Source organism: Globicephala melas, chromosome 3, assembly GCF_963455315.2.
Source record: "Globicephala melas chromosome 3, mGloMel1.2, whole genome shotgun sequence".
Taxonomy (NCBI): Eukaryota; Metazoa; Chordata; class Mammalia; order Artiodactyla; family Delphinidae; genus Globicephala; species Globicephala melas.
In genome coordinates this window covers 105,778,793-105,800,160 of record NC_083316.1, presented here as the reverse complement: position 1 = coordinate 105,800,160, position 21,368 = coordinate 105,778,793, and the positions used below count along the sequence as shown (strand labels likewise).

Genomic DNA, 21,368 nt, shown 5'->3' with positions numbered 1-21,368 from the left:
GGCAAACAGTTAATGGCATTTATAGGACCATTTCAGGTATATATTTTTTCAAAACCAAGAAAATACAGAATAAAATTTGAGTTAGCCATGATTAAATTCCCATTAAAATTTCTAGTAAGGTTGTTTGTGCCTTTTTCTTCTGCAAATTATTTTCAAAATGACTTACAAATATAAAAAATTAAAAAGGTTTACTGGATGCCTATGGCAGATAACAAGGACTGTTTTTCCTGATACCAAAGGCTAAGAATATGCAAACTCTGTGAACCAGCAGCTCCTCTCTGGGCTTTAGATATCAAATAAAGTAACTTACAGGCCCATACGGAAACATAAGGAAAAATATTCAGTGCCTCATTATTTGCAGTGGCAAGAATTTAGAAGCCATATTTGGAGAGTGGATAGATTGAAAAAGAATCGCAGTTGAATACTGTGGAGTTGATGGATTGGATGTTATAAAGATGGAATGAGGTATACGACAAAATACCATTTATAGAAATTTAAAATGTGCACACGAAAACAAAAATACAATTTTGCAGGAGCAGAGACCAAAAGAATAATATTAAACACATTCATATGGTTGGGTAGGGGATGAGGAATGAGAATGGAGAGCAGGGATAAAAGAGAGAGAATGGGAGGGAAGGAGGAAGGAAGGATGAATGAATACAGCCTAGTAAGAGCAGAACCATGAGTTAACACCTCTGTCTGCACCGGAGTCAGCAACAAAAACAAAACCAAAAAAAAAAAAAAAAAGAAAAGTAAAATAATAAAAAGCTGCCAAAGTGATTATAATGTGCAGCTGGAGATGAAAACTACTTGGTAGACTGTAATAAGGACTTTGGATTTTACTCTGATTGACGTGGGACACCACTGGGAGTGGCCTGGGCTAAGGTAATGCTTCTGAAGGATGACTCTGGCTATGGTGGGGAAAATAGACTATAGTTGGGTCCAGAGATGAGTTAGGAAACAATTGCGATAGTCCAGATGAGGGACGTTGGTGGCTTGAACTCAGGTTGTAGTGATTTAGAAGCAGTGGTAAGTCATCAGAGTCCAGATATATTTTGAAAGTAGTGTTGACAGACCTTATTACTGGATTGAATAAGGCATGATAGTAAGAATTCAAAGTTTGACTGCAAGGTATAGGGCCTGAGCAATTAAAAAGTTGGAGTTTCCGTTTATTGAAAATGCAGAAGCCTGGGAGAGGATTGGAGCAGGTTTTGTATGTGGAGTAAAGAGTATCAAGTGTTTGATTTTAGACGTGTTAACTCTAAAATACCTTAGATATCTAAGAGGAGAAATCAAATACTAGGCACATGGCAGAAAGATCTGAGTTCAGGAGAGAGGTGAAAGATGGAACCACAAATTTGATAGTATTTAAAGTCATGGAACTAATGAGGTGATCTAGATGGTAATTATGGATAGAGACAAGACAAAGGCTGAGATTCATTGATCTCTTAAGTAGCCTCCCTAAAGTTGTTACAGACTAGCTTTCCCAAAACCTGCAAAACTCAATGTGCAAATTGAAACTAAACTGTGGGAGAATGGAGATTATGGGGAGGAGAGGAAAGAGATGGTGTTATCAATATTTCAGTGATAGGATACATTGCTTTAAATTAACATATTGGATTTCACTCCCTTTATTGATAAACTCATGCTATAGATTGATTATAGGAAACATTTTTTGCAATCATATTATTAAAGGTCCAGAATGTCCCAGATGAGTAATTGCTTACTATCTTGTTTAGTCCATGATCTATATGGATGTCTAGATGTAGGAAAGTGTAATTTATTTAATTCCTGCAACTCAGTCTTGAAAAAGTTTAAAGCAAGAGATGATTCTGTTCTGGGGATTAATGTACAGAATTTGAATTTCATCATTTGAGTGACCATTCTCCAAAACAGGCATTCTTACTCTGATAAGGACAATTTTAAGTTCCTGTGTTGCCCTGCAGACAATCGAGTGGGCAACTGTTACCTGAAGTTCGGTCCTCGGGGCGACGGGAGTCTCTCCTGCAACACTGAGATTGGGGTGGGCGTCAGCCGCTCCTCCTGTTGCTGCTCTCTGGGGAAGGCCTGGGGGAACCCCTGCGAGACCTGCCCCCCTGTCAATAGCAGTGAGTATGGAACGGAAGAAGAGGAAAGAAACACTGGTAGCTGAGCACTAGCTACCATTTTCTTCTGGTGCTAGGGGGTGGGGGAGGTAGTGAGGGTCAAAACTTTGAATCTGGACTACTTTCAATGGTTGTGCTGAAACCAGCCAAGAGTGTGTCATATAAAAGGAATCTGAATTCCTCTCTTCTTACTGTTTTTCTTGATAATGCTAAAAAGAAAAAACAGTTTTTAACCACAATCCAATATGAATGATGATAATATCAGTTCTCCCTGGTGTCACAGATAAAGACCATTCCTGGTTCTTTTCCACAGTTGTTTTAGTTCAGGTTCATAGGTGAGTTGTATTCCTCAAGTCCAGTCATATTATGTCTTAAATTGAAATGTATGTCCTGATATGAACATAGGTGAAACTTTTGAATTGTTGAGTCTTTTAGTTTTTATTTACTAGCCAGAAGGGTTGTGATATAAATTATCTGAAAATAACCTTTTTCTTTAATTAAAAGCAAATGGGTTTTGTTATTCTACTTTGTATATAATTTATGAAGTAATCATCTTATTCCAAGTAAAATGTAATGTACTTTTTAAAGATAATGTATTTGAAAAGGCACTAAGGAAAATATAGATACACCCCTTAGGATATGCGCTTTGAGCCTGGCAGTTGTTAAGTGCTAATTCACTGTCAGCCTCTTGCACACAGGTATCAAATTTCTTTTTTTCCATTGTTTTGCAGCTGAATATTACACTTTGTGTCCTGGAGGTGAAGGCTTCAGACCTAACCCCATCACAATCATCTTAGAAGGTGAGCATATCTCTAATTGTCACCAGATTTAAACAAGGTAAAGAATTTACTTTAGAGCAAATCTGGTAGAAAAGTTAGTGTGGAACAGTCCCAACAAGATTATTTTGCAAAATTACAGATGGACAATTACCAGTCTGATGAATAACCATTTGTAAATCAGAAAGATTTGACCCATTGCAGTGACCTGATGTGTGATTGTTCTGCAGAGAAACTCTTTTTATAATTATCCCCAACTTTAATCATCCTCAGCTTGCTGTAATTACTCTTCTCAGATTATAGCAAAGTTCCATGACAAAGCCAAGAAAATTCATGGTCAGAATAAACCTCTCATCTAAGTGTGCATTCACGTGGATGTGTGGAAGTCTGCAGGTCTTACAGTATCACACATTTGAAAGCTCTCATAGTAACTCTTATCTTTCATGATGGTATCTGAGCTGTCTCCCCTTTTGCAGATATTGATGAATGCCAGGAGCTACCAGGTCTCTGCCAGGGTGGAAACTGTATCAACACTTTCGGGAGCTTCCAATGTGAGTGCCCTCAAGGCTACTACCTCAGTGAGGAAACCCGCATCTGTGAAGGTGAGATAAATTTATACCTAAAAATTATTAGTGCTATTTAAAACAAAATTACTGGTCAGGCCTGGAGAAAAAGGGTCCATCTTCAAATTTTATCAAAGGATATGTTGAGACTGGTTCATAGCTTTTTTCTTTTCCTATCAGTGCTGCTAAGTTGTATGATGATAGATAAATTAATTTACAGATTATTTGCCACAATTTACCATTATTTTTCTCTGAGTAAATGGGTTGGTAATAAGTGGGGGAAGCTGGAATAATATGAAAACATTCAGTATCAAAATAAGTTATTAGTTCAAATACCAGTAAGTTATATTTTATATAGAAAAATAGGTAAGTTTGAAATGCAACCATTAGGCTAATATTTTCAGTAACTTTTAAATGTTGGACAACATAGTATGAAGCAGTTCAAAGGTTATGCAGATGCCTTTCTTGGTTCCATCCCCAACTTCTCACATGGTGGTGTAATCATCCTTTCAGAGGTCTGTCTCCCCACTAGACTGGGAGCTTCTTGAAGCAAGATCCACATCTATTTCATCTTTATAGCTACAAGTTCTAGCTTACAGTAGAATCTCAGTATTTATTTATGGAATGAATGAATGAATGCTTCTAAAAAATGAACCTTAAACATGTAATGTAATTGTTTCCATTATAACCTTTCTTTTGGAACATGTTAGATAAATGCATCTGGAAGAAATATGATTTAATAAGGAGAATTACCCAGCAGCTGTGCTACTTCTAGAATCTCTGAATGGGTGCTAATTTGAAAGGAAAGCCTTTTTAATTTTAAAGAAAAAGGCTTTTCTAACTGCATTCAGTTTAAAGTTGACACTAATATTTGGTTTTCAACGACATAAGAGGAAAGTAGCTTTAAAGCAATTCCATTTGACGAATATGAAATTTCAATTAAAAAGTATAGGTGCCATTTAAGTTATTTTTTGCCACTTTGGAATAGTTTATTTTGATCATCTTTATTTTTGAATGTTAGGTTTTTATTCTTCAGAAGAAGGACATGTTTTATATCATGTAAATGCATATTTGGGGGCATTTCCTATGTAATTGCCTTAAATTCTAAATTTTATAAAAATAAGATAAATTCTATAAAAACATGAATTTGGGGAATCAACCATATGCTTTGTTCAGTAGTTTAAGTGATATAAATTCATGGGGAAAATATTTACTAATTAATGGACATTCTTGCATCCTCTAGATATTGATGAGTGTTTTGCACATCCTGGTGTGTGTGGACCTGGGACTTGCTACAACACCCTGGGAAATTACACCTGCATTTGCCCACCTGAATACATGCAGGTCAATGGAGGCCACAACTGTATGGGTAGGTAAAGGTCTCTGAGATTGATTAGGTCACAGTTGCTGGCTTCCTGGCCAACAGTTATCTCCCAGATACTTACATCTCAGAATTATTATTCAGAAAGTTTGGAAGTTAAATCTTTATGAATAGTGAAGTATTTCAAAGTCTTATAAACTTCTGGGTCTGTACCATATTTTTGAACTTTGGCTACATAGTTGCATGTTACAAAGCATGAGTCAGGTGGAAAATTTCATCAAATATTGTAAATATATATTCTTGAATAATTTTTATTTTCCATTCATGTAAAGTGAACATTATTTTATGAATAAGAGAACATTTAAAATTTAACATGTAATCCTTTTTAAATTAAATAAATGCATTTGAATAGAGAAGTATCTATTAACTTTGTCCCCCCAAGAAAATTGTAAATGAAACCCCTTATTTAAAAACAGGAAAGATGCTTATCTAAAAACTGATTTGTGTTCAGCCTAAGGAATTATTTTAAGATACCTCCAAATGACCGTGAAAATTTTCAGAGTTAATCGAGGAAGTTTGGTGTGTCCAGGTGTGTGGGGTTTGCTATTAGCTGCTTGCTGATAGGATTGGTTGGCTTACTTGTTTTTCTCTATGTAGACATGAGAAAAAGCTTCTGCTACCGAAGCTATAATGGAACCACTTGTGAGAATGAGTTGCCTTTTAATGTGACAAAGAGGATGTGCTGCTGCACATACAATGTGGGCAAAGCCTGGAACAAACCTTGTGAACCATGCCCAACGCCAGGAACGGGTAAGCACACAGCTCCTGCTTCTGCTGAAGGCCGAGTCAGTGACACAGGTATACATGTAACAGTAGAGGAAAAGCAAAAAGTACTAAAAGTACGGAAAGCAGACACACTCCGTTCTGAAAATATCCAAGAGCTCATATGGCTCGGTTTCTGAAGCAGCCCTCTTTGGGATTCAAACACTAATTCCTGAGATGTCTGTTGAGTAGGAGTCTGGATCCTGAAAATAAGCCGCATTGCTGAAATTAAAATTTATAACGCTAGCCCATTTAAACTCATTATCTTAAAACGTGCTGCTTACTTATTCTTTTATTCATAAACAAGTATTTATTGAGAAACAATTGTGTGTCATTGTGCTATATTTAGAAGGTGTCATTTTGATTTAAAAATTTGTGGTCATTTATAAAGTCCAGCAAGCTCAGTGAGTATCTTTTTAGTTCGACCTTGGAAAATATGCAAAAAATGGATTTGATGAGCAAACTTAACATAAAAGCAATGTAGTGTCAAAGTTTTCCTTATGCATCATTTCCCTCAAACTTACCTGAAATTTTTAGGCAGAAAAGAGAACTGGTCTTTACACAGTAAAATTTTTCTCCAAGCACAGATTCTTTTGAAAGAAAAACTGAACGATAATAGAGACAAGAGCAAAAAAATTGTCTTAAAATTGTTGCCCACTCAGGTTCCTTTATGACCTGAGAAGGGATCACTCTTAATAGTTGTAGATACTAAGAGATGAACCAATAGGACAAATAGGAAACAATGGTTATGCATTTGTTACCAAATACAGTATTACTTAGGGTATATTTATTAAAATGTTTCATTTAACATGATGAAATTAAGGAGAGGCATGGTGAAAAATGACATATGGGGCCTTTCTCAGTGGCTTAAATTCAGTGGGCAAATGAATTTTCTTTTTTTTCTTTTTTTTAATTGAAGTATAATTAATATACAATATTATTTTCAGGATTACAACATAGTGATTTGACATTTATATACATTACGGATTGATCTCCACAATAAGTCTAGTAACCATATGTCCCCATACAAAGTTACTGCAATTTTATTGACCATTCCTTATGGATACATTACTTTCCTGTGACTTATCTATTTTATAGCTGGAAATCTGGCCCTCTTAATCCCTCACATCTATTTTGCCCAACCCCCAACTCCTTTCCCCTCTGGTGACCGCCAGTTTTTCTTTATAACTATGATTCTGTTTCTGTTTTGTTTCGTTCGTTTGTTTTGTTTTTTAGATTCCACATATAAGTGAAGTCATACATAGCTTGTCTTTCTTGGTATAACTTATTTCACTTAGCAAAATGCCCTCTAGATTCATCTATGTTGTTGAAAGTGGCAAGATTTCATTCATTATTATGGCTGAGTAATATTCCATTGTGTATATATATGTGTATATATATACATACAGTATATCACATCTTGTTTATCACTTCATCCATCAGTGGATACTTAGGTTGCTTCCATATCTTGGCTATTGTAAATAATGCTGCAGAGAACATAAAAATGTATATATCTTTTTGAGTTAGTGTTTTGTTTTCTTCCCATAAATACTCAGGGGTGAAATTGCTGAATTGTATGGCAGTTTTATTTTTAATTTTTTGAGAAACCTCCATACTGTTTTCCATAGTGGCTGCACTAATTTACATTCCCACCAACAGTACACAAGTGTTCCCTTTTCTCCTCATCCTCACCAGCACTTGTTATTTGTGGTCTTTTTTTTTTTTTTTTTTTTTTTGCGGTACGCGGGCCTCTCACTGTTGTGGCCTCTCCCGTTGTGGAGCACAGGCTCCGGATGCGCAGGCTCAGCGGCCATGGCTCACGGGCCCAGCCGCTCCGCGGCATGTGGGATCCTCCCGGACCGGGGCACAAACCCGTGTCCCCTGCATCGGCAGGCAGACTCTCAACCACTGTGCCACCAGGGAAGCCCTATTTGTAGTCTTTTTGATAATAGCCATTCTGACAGGTGTGAGGTGATATCTCATTGTGGTTTTGCCTTGCCTTCCTCTGATGATCACTGACATAGAGCATCTTTTCTTGTGTCTGTTGGCCATCTGTATGTCTTCCTTGGAAAAATGTCTGTTCAAGTCCTCTGCCCATTTTTAACTAGATTGTTTGTATTTTTTATATTGAGTTGTGACCATTCTTTGTATATTTCAATATTAACCCCTTATTGGATATATCATTTGCAAATATCTTCTCCCATTCAGTAGATTGCCTTTTCATTTTGTAGATGATTTCCTTCACTGTGCAAAAGGTTTTCGTTTGATGTCGTCCCATTTGTTTATTTTTGCTTTTCTTTCCCTTGCCTGAGGGCTTTTCTTTCCCTTGCCTGAGGAGACAGATTCAAAAAAATATTGCTAAGACCAGTGTCAAAGAGCATACTGCTTATGTTTTCTACTAGGAGTTTATGGTTTCCAGTCTTACATTTAAGTCTCTAATCTATTCTGAGTTTATTTTTTTTATATGGTGTAAGAAAGTGGCCTTTTGCAAGTGTCTATACAGTTTTCCTTTTGCAAGTGTCTATACAGTTTTCCCAGCACCATTTATTGAAGAGACTGTGTTTTCCCCACTGTATAATCTGGGCTCCTGTGTCATAAATTAAGTGATCACATAAGTGTGGGTTTACTTCTGGACTCTCTATTCTGTTCCATTGATTTATGTGTTTGTTTTCGTACCAGCACCATACTTTTTTTTTTTTTTGCCGTATGCAGGCCTCTCACTGCTGTGGCCTCTCCCATTGCGGAGTACAGGCTCCGGACACGCAGGCTCAGTGGCCATGGCTCACGGGCCCAGCCGCTCCGCGGCACATGGGATCCTCCCAGACTGGAGCATGAACCCATGCCCCTTGCATTGGCAGGCGGACTCTCAACCACTGCGCCACCAGGGAAGCCCAGCACCATACTGTTTTGATGACTATAGCTTTGTAGTATAGTTTGAAATCAGGGATCTTAATACCTCCAGCTCTGTCCTTCTTTCTTATTACATTATTGACTGGGGGATTTTTGCAGAAACTAATGCCTGTGGCTGTAATACATCTCCAGTCAAAATGTGTTAAGATTGCTTTGGCACAAGTGGATTTTCTTAGCTCTATCTTGCCCTAGTTTTATTCCAAAAAAAACAAATAGGAACATTTTTATAATTCTGTAATTTGAAAACTTCACCAGTTAGAAATTGAAAATCATTGGTTTGGGGAATAAAATATTACTTTTTTAGGTGAGAGGAAGTAAAGGGCTTAGGTCTGATAGACTGGTCTGTATTTAAATCACAGCTCTGCCATGATTATTTATCCTTTCTGAAACTGATTCCTCGTATGCTAAATAAGGATAATAAATCAGTGGTGACAGTGACTAATTGATATGGTTATAAGGACGATCATTTATTTATTTACTTTTGGTTGTGCTGGGTCTTAGTTGCAACAGGTGGGCTCCTTAGTTGGAGCTCACAGGCTCCTTAGTTGTGGCATGCCAACTGTTAGTTGCCGCATGCATATGGGATCTAGCTCCCTGACCAGGGATTGAACCCAGGCCCCCCGCACTGGGAGCATGGAGTCTTAACCACTGCACCACCAGGGAAGCCCCTTATAGTGATGATTAAATGAGATGATGTATACAAATTACAGTTCGCATATTGCCATGCAGTTAGAAGCCATTAAATTGAGCATCTGTGATGTGCCTTTCTATATGTTCTGGATGCTTGGTGAATATTGGTGGATGAAACAGACAAAGTCCCTCCCCAGATAGCACTTGGCATATAGTCTGCAGTATGTGTTTACTTGATACTGTTTTCAAGAGGTTTATTCATGTGTGTAGCAGTGGGCATTAGAAGAAATATGCTTCTTAAAAATTAGACTGTTAGTTTGGTGAATTATGTGGAGTGACTCTCATAGTCTCTGTTTTATTCCACGATGCATTGTTTTTGATGCCTCAAATTTCACATTCCAACAAATAGACATTTATATTAAAAAAAGACATAATTCATGTCTCATTCATTACTCATTGTTAACATGTTTCACCACTACAGAATTATTTTTGCATGCCTATGCCTTTGTGCAATTCTAATCCCTTTTTAAATTGGTACACTAACCTGGTTTTTCAATCTATGTAAATCGGGTCATTTTTAAAGCCCTCCATATCCAAATACAAAGAATTTAAATGCCTAAAGTAGATGTTTTGAATCTCATAATGATTTACTTCTAATATCAGAGCAGTAAAAAGTTAATGATGATAATAATAAGAATAGCAATAATAATAATGATAAAGTGTGCTTAGATTCACTTCTTGCAGAAGCTGGCATTGTTATCAAATAAATATAATTGAAATTAAAATGTCTCATTGTGAATAGTATAAAATACATCTGTCAGTAAAAGTAATACTATGTAAAATGTTATTTTGAAGGAGTTTGAGAATTTTAAGAGTGCATTTGCTTTGTTTATATTTTAAAGCTGACTTTAAAACTATATGTGGAAATATTCCTGGATTCACCTTTGACATTCACACTGGAAAAGCTGTTGGTGAGTTTTTACTAAATTATGTTTATTTTAATACATGTAGCATTTTGTAAAAATTTGTTCAGTGTTTTTAAAGTGCCATAAAAAATAATAATCTGTATTTGGATCTAATATAGTTAGACAAGAAAGAAATAACATGTTTAGAGCCTCTAACCAAGTTTTAACAGTGGGATTAGTCCATCAACGTAGTCTGGTGATTGAGTCATGATAGTTATGTGACTATCTCAAGATTTCGTACATATCAAGCTGAAACTTTAGTTTTCCTCTTCATGAATATTGTATTACATGACTCTAAATAATCCACTTTATTTTAACCTTTACCATCTGTTTTTTCATAAGTATACGTTTAAGTTTTGGGTGTATTTTTACAGTATTCCTTTCTCCCAATCTACTTATAAATTTGCAGAATTATTAATTATATAAATCACTTCCTCCTGAATGTACTTTCTGTTGCACAATCTACTTTTCTTCTGCAAAGATTAAATAAACAATATAATTTTAAATGTCCATTATCAATTCATGTATAACAAAGGACATAAAATTAAAAAAACATAGCTGGCTTTATCAGATGGCTGATAGCAATCTGGGGAGCCTGACATGTAACTTAAGAGGAAGCTTGATTCCCTAGGAAATTCATTTGCTATATTGACACTAATATCACTTGGTATATTTGATCAGCTGCTTCATTTTTTTTCATCACTGTTCAAAGGAGATAATATCTTATGGTCTGTATGCTTTCATAAACCACAAAATCATTCATACTTGTATAGAATTGATTTTTGTGACACTGTGTGTTTTCACTCCAGTGTACACATAGTATTATTCAAGGTTTTATGGTGAATACATTAAGCAGAACCCTGTATATTTGATCACATCTGTTCAATTGCAGACATTGATGAATGTAAAGAGATTCCAGGCATTTGTGCAAACGGTGTGTGTATTAACCAGATTGGCAGTTTCCGTTGTGAATGCCCTACGGGATTCAGCTACAATGACCTGCTCCTGGTCTGTGAAGGTAATCTGAATGATGTGTGACCTTATCCAAAAAAGTTTGGCAGACATAACTGGTTTTTAGACAGTTTTCTGATTTTTACTGTTTCTTCTATAGCATTTGGGAGTTGATCACCAAATTGGTTAAGTGAATATAATACTGATGCAATAATGAAGTTTTAAAAATGGAATTGTTGCTCTTTCAGATATTGATGAGTGCAGCAACGGTGATAACCTCTGCCAGCGAAATGCCGACTGCATCAACAGTCCCGGCAGCTACCGCTGTGAGTGCGCTGCAGGTTTCAAACTTTCACCCAACGGAGCCTGTGTAGGTAAGAAAGAGAATGACTTGTTCTTTGACACTGAGCACAATGTTCTTTACACTTCCTGCACTGAAAAACTGTCCATGCTTTCCTATCAAAAAAGGTATTTTCTTTGTCTGGTTTTGGTATCAGGATGATGGTGGCCTTGTAGAATGAGATGGGGTTTGTTCCTCCCTCTGCAATTTTTTGGAAGAGTTTGAGAAGGATAGGTGTTAACTCTTCTCTAAATGTTTGATAGAATCTGCCTGTGAAGCCATCTGGTCCTGGACTTTTGTTTGTTGGAAGATTTTTTGTGTGTGTGTGGTATGCGGGCCTCTCACTGTTGTGGCCTCTCCCATTGCGAAGCACAGGCTCCAGACGCGCAGGCTCAGTGGCCATGGCTCACAGGCCCAGCCACTCCACGGCATGTGGGATCTTCCCAGACTGGGGCATGAACCTGTGTCCCCTGCATTGGCAGGCGGACTCTCAACCACTGCACCACCAGGGAAGCCCTGTTGGAAGATTTTTAATCACAGTTTCAATTTCAGTGCTTGTGATTGGTCTGTTCATATTTTCTGTTTCTTCCTGGTTCAGTCTTGGAAGGTTGTACCTTTCTAAGAATTTGTCCATTTCTTCCAGGTTGTCCATTTTATTGGCATATAGTTGCTTGTAGTATTCTCTCATGATCCTTTGTATTTCTGCTGTGTCAGTTGTAACTTCTCCTTTTTCATTTCTAATTTTATTGATTTGAGTCCTTTCCCTTTTTTTCTCAATGAGTCTGGCTAAAGGTTTATCCATTTTATCTTCTCAAGGAATCAGCTTTTAGTTTCATTAATCTTTGCTATTGTTTTCTTCATTTCTATTTCATTTATTTCTGCTTTGATCTTTATTATTTCTTTCCTTCTACTAACTTTGGGTTTTGTTTGTCCTTCTTTTTCTAGTTGCTTTACGTGTAAGGTTAGGTTGTTTATTTGAGATTTTTCTTGTTTATTGAGGTAAGATTGTATTGCTATAAACTTCTCTCTTAGAACTGGTTTTGCTGCCTCCCATAGGTTTTGGGTCGTTGTGTTTTCATTGTCATTTGTTTCTAGGTATTTTTTTATTTCCTCTTTGAGTTTTTCAGTGATCTCTTGGTTATTTTTATTAGGACATGTATGTGGAATATAGAAAATGGTACAGATGAACCTATTTGCAAAGTAGAAATAGAGGCACAGACATAGAGACCAAGGGGGGAAGGGAGGATAGAATGGATTGGGAGATTGGGATCGACATATATACACTACTATGTACAAAATAGATAAGTAATGAGAACAGACTGTATAGCACAGGGAACTCTACTCAATGCTCTGTGGTGACCTAAATGGGAAGGAAATCCAAGGAAGAGGGGATATATGTATACATATGGCTGATTCACTTTGCTGTACAGCAGAAACTAATACAACACTGTAAAACAATTATACTCCACTTAAAAAAAAGAGAAAAAAGATAATTTGGAAAGATTTTCTAAGTAAATCTATTCATTCATATTGAACCTATTTCACCATATCTTTTAGATTCTTTTGTTAGGAAAAGAAGAGGTCTCTCAATGGATTTTCCTGGAATTGGACCTAAAATAAAATAATGTCCTTGAGATACCAATCAGCATGTAAAAATTGCATGATTTAAAATTTTTTGAAAAGAGGTTTGGATACTTTTAAAGCCTTGCTTATTTTGATTCAGCTGTTGTTATGGTTCATTTTCAGACTGTCTGTAATAATTAATAGCAGATTATAGAAACAGCGCCTGTGGAAAAAAATGAAGGAATCTTAATAAAGATCAGATATGTATAACATGTGTTTTATTTTTTGTGCTAGATCGCAACGAATGTTTAGAAATTCCTAATGTTTGCAGTCATGGCCTGTGTGTGGATTTACAAGGAAGTTACCAGTGTATCTGCCACAACGGCTTTAAGGCTTCTCAGGACCAGACGATGTGCATGGGTAAGAAGGAGGACATTAGTTTCAGGGGGTGACGTGGAGCTGAGACTCCAGAAGAGATTACAGTTTGGTCATTCGCCACAGTAACTACCAAGTCTCTGTCAGAAACAGTCTTACAAAAAATGAGCTATGTGAAACTGTTTATGGTTTTATTCAATGTAAAAATTGCAAGCAGGACACACCATAATATGTTCTTGAGTTCAGTGTTTACGGCCTTTTTCCCTAGGTGACTTTCACATGCTTATTAACCTGAGCTCTGGGACACTCAGGGTTACCTAGAGATCACCACGGTACCAGCTGCCCATTTACCCCTCTCTGTTCCCACTCAAGAATGCCTTTTGGAATGCAAGAATACAAGGGAGTAGTAGCAGAGTGACAGTTTTGAAATGAATATATAAACACACACATACGTACATATGCTTCTTTCACCCGAATCATTGACTACATGAGATTTATCTACTTGTTTTGCTTTTTAACTGTTACAAACAATTTTTAGAAGCAAAGATAGCGGAACTTTGAAAAGCCTCAGTAGCTAAAGTACAGTTAGTTAAGCAATAATTGTGTTCAGTAAGTACTTGCTGAGCTGATGATTAATAAGATTTCAAAAGCAGATGGGCTGGACACCTTGGAACTCAGCTTAACTACTTAAAGCTGATGTCAGCCACTGGCTTATCTCCACTGAAGCACTTTGCGCTTGAAGGAGGAAAATTAAATTTAAAAGTTGGCTATTTATAATTATCATGTTCTCAGTTTAGAAAAAGCTAAAGTGCATCTACTCTTTTGGTATTTAAGATACTATCTTTGTGAATCGTAAGGTCAGATTTCAGTACAGCAGAACGGCAGAACTAGTTTCCTTTATGGCGTATCCATACATGAGGACCACCTGGAGAACGTCTCCATTCTTGCAGTGCCTCCTAAGAGTTCCCCTGCAGACATTTCCCATGGTCCTAGGAAAAATTCTCTAGGGAGTACTTGTGCAAAGGACACACGGAGGATGCGGCCCTACTTGGATGAACTTTCTGAGATTGCTTGCTTATATATGCTTCTCCTGGCTGTTCTCTCTGAGAGGGAGGATATGATTTGCTAAGAAAAACCCCTGAGATATATGGTTCAGAAATTCATATGGTGAAAATCTGTCCTTGGTCCTAACAATTCATCCATGATGAAAGTCAGCTAGACTCCTTGGTAATACCTCTCCTAAACAAAGCTTCCTTCCTAAGGAACAGTAATACCCTCTTTTTTTTTCAGCATCCTGGAATTCATAGTCTAGCGTCTCCTCTCTTATATGCCATGACCTTTCAATATTAATTCCATTTTTTCAAAGGCTAATAACAATTGAACTCTAATAGACTTCTTCAATTTAGATTCCACTAATTCATAAAATTTAGGAAATCACAGTTTGCCTTTGTTGTGCTGATCACATTAAGATATGAAAATTTCTGGGGGAGCATTTATAATGCTTAATAGAACAAATTGTTCTAGTGTTTCAAAAGATTGATTTCCTTACAATTGACAAGCGAACCTATTCATTAAAACCTCTTACTAAGGAGATAGTTGCTGGCTTATTAGTCCAGTTCTTTTCTGAGTCGTATATGTTCCTGTAAGTCATTAAGTGGCACTTTTTCCTATAATTTTCTACTTCTGAGTTAGCTCTACCTCATATTTACTTTCCTTAAATAAATGTGGGTTCTTAGTATTGAATGAGGAAAATCTAAGTAAGCCAGTAGTTTAAAAAAAATCTAAAAGTTTAAGGCTACGTTTTTCTAGTAAAAAATTGAATTCCTTTGAGCCAGTGTTTCTTTGTAGATGTTGATGAATGTGAGCGGCATCCATGTGGAAATGGAACTTGTAAAAACACCGTTGGATCCTATAACTGTCTCTGCTACCCAGGCTTTGAACTCACTCATAATAATGATTGCCTGGGTAAGTACTCAGTCCTTTATTGCTTCTCTTTCATTTCTACACAACATCCTGAAACACAGAATAAAGCCAAAGAATAAATATGTTTATTATTCAAATTGTGCATGTGTGCAAAAGATATGTAATATCATTAACTAATTTCTGGTTAACTGAAGTCACACTCATGGCTTAAATAATCACAAGACAATCTGCTGGGTTGAATACTATGTCAATCAACTAATCGATTCAAGGGAAAAGGCCATGCAGATGATAGTAAATATATTGGGACTGATTTATGGTTTGGGGTTATTTTTACCCCTTAGATGGGATCAAAGTTAGACCTGTTATGGTTTCAGTGTTATTATTTCATATTTCATAAAATCCATTCTTGATTTACATTCAAACACTGACAATCTACAACTGAAAACCCTGTTGTGTTTTGAAATTTTATTTTCCGTCAGCTTTTGAAGCAAAGGATGCCTTTTCCCACAGAAAGAGTGCGTGGTGTCTAGGTTTCCAAATCAGCCCTCAGAAACCTATTTAATCTCTGTGAACAACTGTAAACTTTCAGTGGAAAATAAAACTGTCTTCTCTACATGGCACAGAATTTTAGCCTTTGCCTCTAACAGACAGTGATTGAAATAAAAATTGAAAGTGACTGAAGGAGGAGGAGGGGGTCCTGTAGTTGCTGGAGAAGATAGTAAACGATATGACAACAAACACTGACAATATTTCATTTACCATGTGCCAGACACTTTACTGGTGCTTTACTACATAACATCTCTTAATTCACATTATCCTGTAAGGTATGTGAAAGTAACTCAGGCCTTCTACCTTAATGGAACCATCACAGCTCAAACCCACCTCCTAATTTAATCCAATATATATTCCTCTCAGCATTCTTTATTTTATAAAATTCTGCAATGGTGAAAAAATTTAGAGCTAACTAGACACTTTATTGAACCACCTTCTTGTCTGTAGTTTCTCAGACCCTTTGTACAGCCAGGGAGAATGAAAGATACAAATATGGCTCTGATCAAAGTATAATCTGCAAACAAACTAAAAAATTACTCAAACGGGATCAACCCTAAGCTTAACTGAAAACCTACCACTTAAGAACTTCTTTTTCCAATTGACAGAAAAACGTGTCAGCAATTCTAGAGTGTTTTACATATAATTGATTTTTCTGTATTTTTGATATGCTTCATTATTTGTCCTTTGAATATAGTCAGCTTACCTCCAGGTAAAGTTACCTGCAAACTGGTCCAGTTAAATCCGTGTATCCTCTTACCTCCAGGATGAGAACTACATTTCAATTGGAAAGCATGGAAAGCTTCACCTTAAGCCTACAGGAGAGATCTGTGTGACCTTACTAGTCACCTGATCCTTATGATATGAGCCATTTTTCTCTGTGTTGATGAGGAATTGTAATGTAGGGTTTTGTAAATGTCTACCAATGAATATGTTTTTAAGTTGCAACTTGTGACAGAATATGTGTTAAGAGCTCTCTCTGAAAAGCTAACTCCTGTTTGCTTACAGATGTAGATGAGTGCAGTTCCTTTTTTGGTCAGGTGTGCAGAAATGGACGGTGTTTTAATGAAATTGGCTCCTTCAAGTGTTTATGTAATGAAGGCTATGAACTTACTCCAGATGGCAAGAACTGTATAGGTATGTACATAATAAACAGTCTTTATGTTGTTTTGTTTTGTAAAATAATGATGTGATTCCCCCCCACACCAACTTCGGGACACATTTGCATTTCATTTGGTCATCTGATTACATGACCAAGATAAATTTCATGGGAAATTTTGGTAAAAGGTATAAGCCAACAGTTGGGAATGACTCGTATGCAGTGTTTTTATTGGGAGAGAGCTTCAGGCTATCCGTGTCTCAATAAACGTAGACAAAGGAAAATTAGCCTCTTGCCAAATGAGTAATACTCAATATGTCAAAAGTCTCTAAGGGCATATTTGCCCAGAGTGACGTGGTAGATCAGAAAGCCTGAGTTGAATTCATGTTAATATCCTTTGGCAACAATCGTCTCATCTTTAAATCATTTTTTTCGTGTTTCTCTTTAAAGATACTAATGAGTGTGTTGCCCTTCCTGGCTCTTGCTCTCCTGGCACCTGTCAGAATTTGGAGGGATCCTTCAGATGCATCTGTCCCCCAGGGTATGAAGTAAAAAGCGAGAATTGCATCGGTAAGGCTAACGTTTATTTTGAGTCTGTGAGCTGTTTAGTATAATAAGACCTGGTATAGACTCTGTGGAAATATATTAAATCCAAACCACTGTAAGCATGCTGACCCGAGGAATTAAACATATAGCTGCCTACATCTGTTTTATTGAACCATCAGAAATGATTTGAAGGTGGAGTGGTGGGAATAAAGAATTTAAGGATGTGGGATTTTTCATTAACAGAAATCTCATACTAGTCAAAGAATTTTCAGTGCATTCTAAGCTTTTTTCCAAATGTCAACAGAGACTTTCTACTGAATTTAAAGAGTGTCTACAAAAATTGTAATCTTTGGCAACCAATTTTAAAACAGCTATTAAAGGTGTCTGGAGTTCTAGAAATGTGAAGCAGAAAATCTTGACAATGCTGTTGAAACATTTTTTTCCCTGGGAAGGCCACATGTCAAAACAGAAAATATTAATCCATTTGTCAGAACAGATGTTTTTCTGCGGAAACTCTCCCAGTGTACAAGAACACTGTAACCACATCAAAAGTGGGTCCCAGAATTGCCTGGTGGACATGATGAAGACCGACCTTTTTACAGTTACTTTATTTCACTTTTGTACAAATTATTTTTAACAGTTTTGTTGAAATTCAGAAGCACCAGCATCTTAGTGTGGTTCTTCTAATGTGAAATGATTGTTAAGAGTTTTTTTGCCTTTGAGTTACCCAGTTTCTTAAAAAAATTCTAAGTAGCTCTACTGTTCACACTCAAGGGACTTATGTAGATGGAACTGAAGGAAACAGTTCACTTAGTTAAATTTAATTTCTTTTCAGACCATATAATTACAAATAATAGGTATCCCTAGTCATTCCAATTTGGTGTTTATATCTTGTCCCTTTTTTGTCTGATTTGTATAGTTCCTTGTAAGATTGTCTAGTGTTTTTAATACTTAAAAATAATCAATAATAATACTAGAAGCATCTTAGCAAAAACTTTCTTGAAAAGTTTAAGATCCTTTCTTTCATTTTCTTTGTTTATATTTAATCTCAATTCTTCAACATCCCTGTGATTCATCTCTTTATGGAGCAAGGATAGCAGCAGTGTGTCAGCCATAAGGAGGAAATAGAAATGCATATGTCTCTTTGTATCAGAAAGACTTAGCTACCTTTTTTCTTAGAGAAAAAAATCTATGATTCACTTACATATTTTTAAACCTCAGGAGTATTTCTTTATCCACTGATAAACAACATCACTATTTCACATGTCGTAAGAATGGGTTTTTAACTGACTTACTTCACTGTAAGAATATTTCCTTCATCCTATCAATAGAATCTCTTCTACCAATTTTCCTAGATGAAATGCTTTCTAACGTGACTATATGTACACTCACACACACACACACACACACACACACACACACACACACACACACACATAAATCCATCCTGACATTCAGTGGACATTACAGTGGACACAGAATCTTTTAGGTGCTGGAAACGCAAAAAGGAAGTTTTTTTCCTACAGGTAACTTACTGCCTAAGAGGAAAGACATATTTCATAAGAAACCCCGTTTTGTAAAGATATCCTTACAATTCAGCATGACGGACACTGTACTGGGATCTGTTCAGGATGTGGGATCACAGTAGGAGGCTGTGAATAATGATGGTGGTGGTGAGAGGATGGCATGTCAGGAAGCCTGTCACAAAGGATTGGTGACATTTGAGGTGTCTCTGAAGTGTTGGATAGAAATTTACTTATCAAAGAAGGAAATGGAACAGAGAGGCATTTTGAAAAGAGGGGCAGCACAGACGTGGTAAGGGGCATCGATTGGCCAGCCCAGAAGATTGCACTCAGTGCTGCAGGCAGTATGGAGCACTGCAGGTTGATTTAGAAACGATGTGGTGCGACTCACTCATTAAAATTCTGCAAATACAAATTGAGAATGTAGAATGTGCCAGACACTGTGCTAGACTAAGCTGAGGGTGCAGCAGTGATCCAGACAGACAGACACATCACATAAGAGGCACATCACATAAGTTCATGGAGCTTATGTTCTAATGTGCCTGAAATTGTGTAATGTTTATTCATTTAGTTAAAATAACCCATTAAATAAGCACTTCCAATGAAAAAAGGCCGAACATCGCTGGTAAGGAATCCTTGTATATTTTAAGGAACCATTCTGGGGTCAGGTGGAAATGATAAAATTCTCAACACATGTCTGAGTTCCCCTAGTTCCACAGGCACAGATTTTCAAAATAGGTGTGTGTTTTAGAAAACCAGCCCTGGTGGCAGTGTGAAGAGGAGAGAAGGAGATGCAGCAGTCCAGCTGGGAGATTTGCAATAATCCAGGCGGCAAATGATGTTGAGTTTGAATGTAGAGAGGAGATAGAAATTACAGGCCACATGCTGCTTGCATGTGAAAGTTGAAAGGTCAGGGAGAGGAATAAATGTGATTCCAGGTCCCCAGTGTGGATTGCTGAGAGGGGCATCATAGAAGGGGACCATTGCTGAGGATGCGATGCCTGTGAGACATTGAAGTGGTCCTGTCAGGTAGGCAGGTGGATGTAAAAACACCCCCAGGGGTCAAGTCTGGAGAGCTAGAGACCGACTTGGGAGTCTGGGGCTATGGTTGATTGAAACTGGATGTAATCTTTGACTTTTGAGGCAGTAACACTTTATTTTTTAAAGATAAGTTAAACGTATACATATACAATGTATTGTTTCATGTTAAATATCCAATGGCTAGTGAACTGTTAGAGTGTGGACAAATTATTTATTTTCAAATATTGAACAATGTTTTGATTTGATTCAATCAATAAATTATCCTGCTCTTCTGCAGATATAAATGAATGTGATGAAGATCCCAACATCTGTCTTTTCGGTTCCTGCACCAATACTCCTGGGGGCTTCCAGTGCATCTGTCCCCCTGGTTTTGTATTGTCTGATAATGGACGGAGATGCTTCGGTAAGTTTTGAAATGGCTTCTCTGTCATAATTGGCCCTTAAACTTCAAAGCTAGACAGTAAGCCATGATTCAGTGTTTGTCACTAAAAATATATGTCTCTGGCAAATACATCAGCTGTAAGTTTAAAATGTAGGTCTCAGATGTATATGCACTGGACAATTTTTAAGGCACTTTGAATTATTGGCTCTGTTTCTACATTTTAAAAAAACTTCATGCTAAAAGAAAAATTGTTATCTTGTTTCATCATTTTCATTCTGTTGTTGGCATAGATGTTTTGTACATTGGTGAGGAGTTGCTTCTGATATGATGTAACTTACTGAAAATTACCTAGATTGATTTTGTTAGGCTATAATGTAACAGTGGGGGAAAAAAAGGCATGGAAATTATTTTAATATTGAGCATAATTTGTCACATTTCCTAAGCACATTATTAAAATATTGTAAATATTGTAAATAATTAAATATAATTTTACAGAGCGGTCAGTTTAAACTGGCAAGTGTTAATCAGCAATTGAGGATTTCCAGACCTATCTTTTAACTGCTAATCTAATCTGCATCACATGTTCAGCCCATGAGAAATGTTCTGTCGGAAACAGAGTTATATACAAATTATTCCATCTTTTAAAATGACCAGTAAGGAGATCTGTGATGTTTGCTTTCTTGGTTAGATACTCGCCAGAGCTTCTGTTTCACAAACTTTGAAAATGGAAAGTGCTCCGTACCCAAAGCTTTCAATACCACAAAGGCAAAATGCTGCTGTAGTAAGATGCCAGGAGAGGGCTGGGGGGACCCCTGTGAGCTGTGCCCCAAAGATGATGAAGGTAAGAGCAACAACTACATAAAATGCCACTTTGCACTAGTTTGGGACTGTCTGGCGGAACCCAGTTGGACTATGTAATTTATGAGTATTTTGAGGATGAAATTATCCCCTCGCTTATAAACTTTAATGGTTCAGTGAGCAACC

At 36.8% G+C, this 21,368-nt stretch overlaps 1 protein-coding gene across 1 annotated transcript in view; it reads left to right on the top strand.

The window, feature by feature from the left end:
• Window positions 1-21,368, top strand: part of FBN2 (fibrillin 2) — a 231,314-nt gene that overhangs the window by 184,470 nt on the left and 25,476 nt on the right. The window contains exons 37-50 of the mRNA XM_030869739.2: window positions 1,947-2,108; window positions 2,837-2,905; window positions 3,358-3,483; window positions 4,688-4,813; window positions 5,423-5,575; window positions 10,030-10,098; window positions 10,985-11,110; window positions 11,292-11,417; window positions 13,241-13,366; window positions 15,170-15,286; window positions 16,802-16,930; window positions 17,343-17,462; window positions 20,280-20,405; window positions 21,073-21,225. Coding sequence (XP_030725599.1) covers window positions 1,947-2,108; window positions 2,837-2,905; window positions 3,358-3,483; window positions 4,688-4,813; window positions 5,423-5,575; window positions 10,030-10,098; window positions 10,985-11,110; window positions 11,292-11,417; window positions 13,241-13,366; window positions 15,170-15,286; window positions 16,802-16,930; window positions 17,343-17,462; window positions 20,280-20,405; window positions 21,073-21,225 — 1,728 coding nt within the window. The remainder of the gene's footprint in view (window positions 1-1,946; window positions 2,109-2,836; window positions 2,906-3,357; window positions 3,484-4,687; window positions 4,814-5,422; window positions 5,576-10,029; window positions 10,099-10,984; window positions 11,111-11,291; window positions 11,418-13,240; window positions 13,367-15,169; window positions 15,287-16,801; window positions 16,931-17,342; window positions 17,463-20,279; window positions 20,406-21,072; window positions 21,226-21,368) is intronic.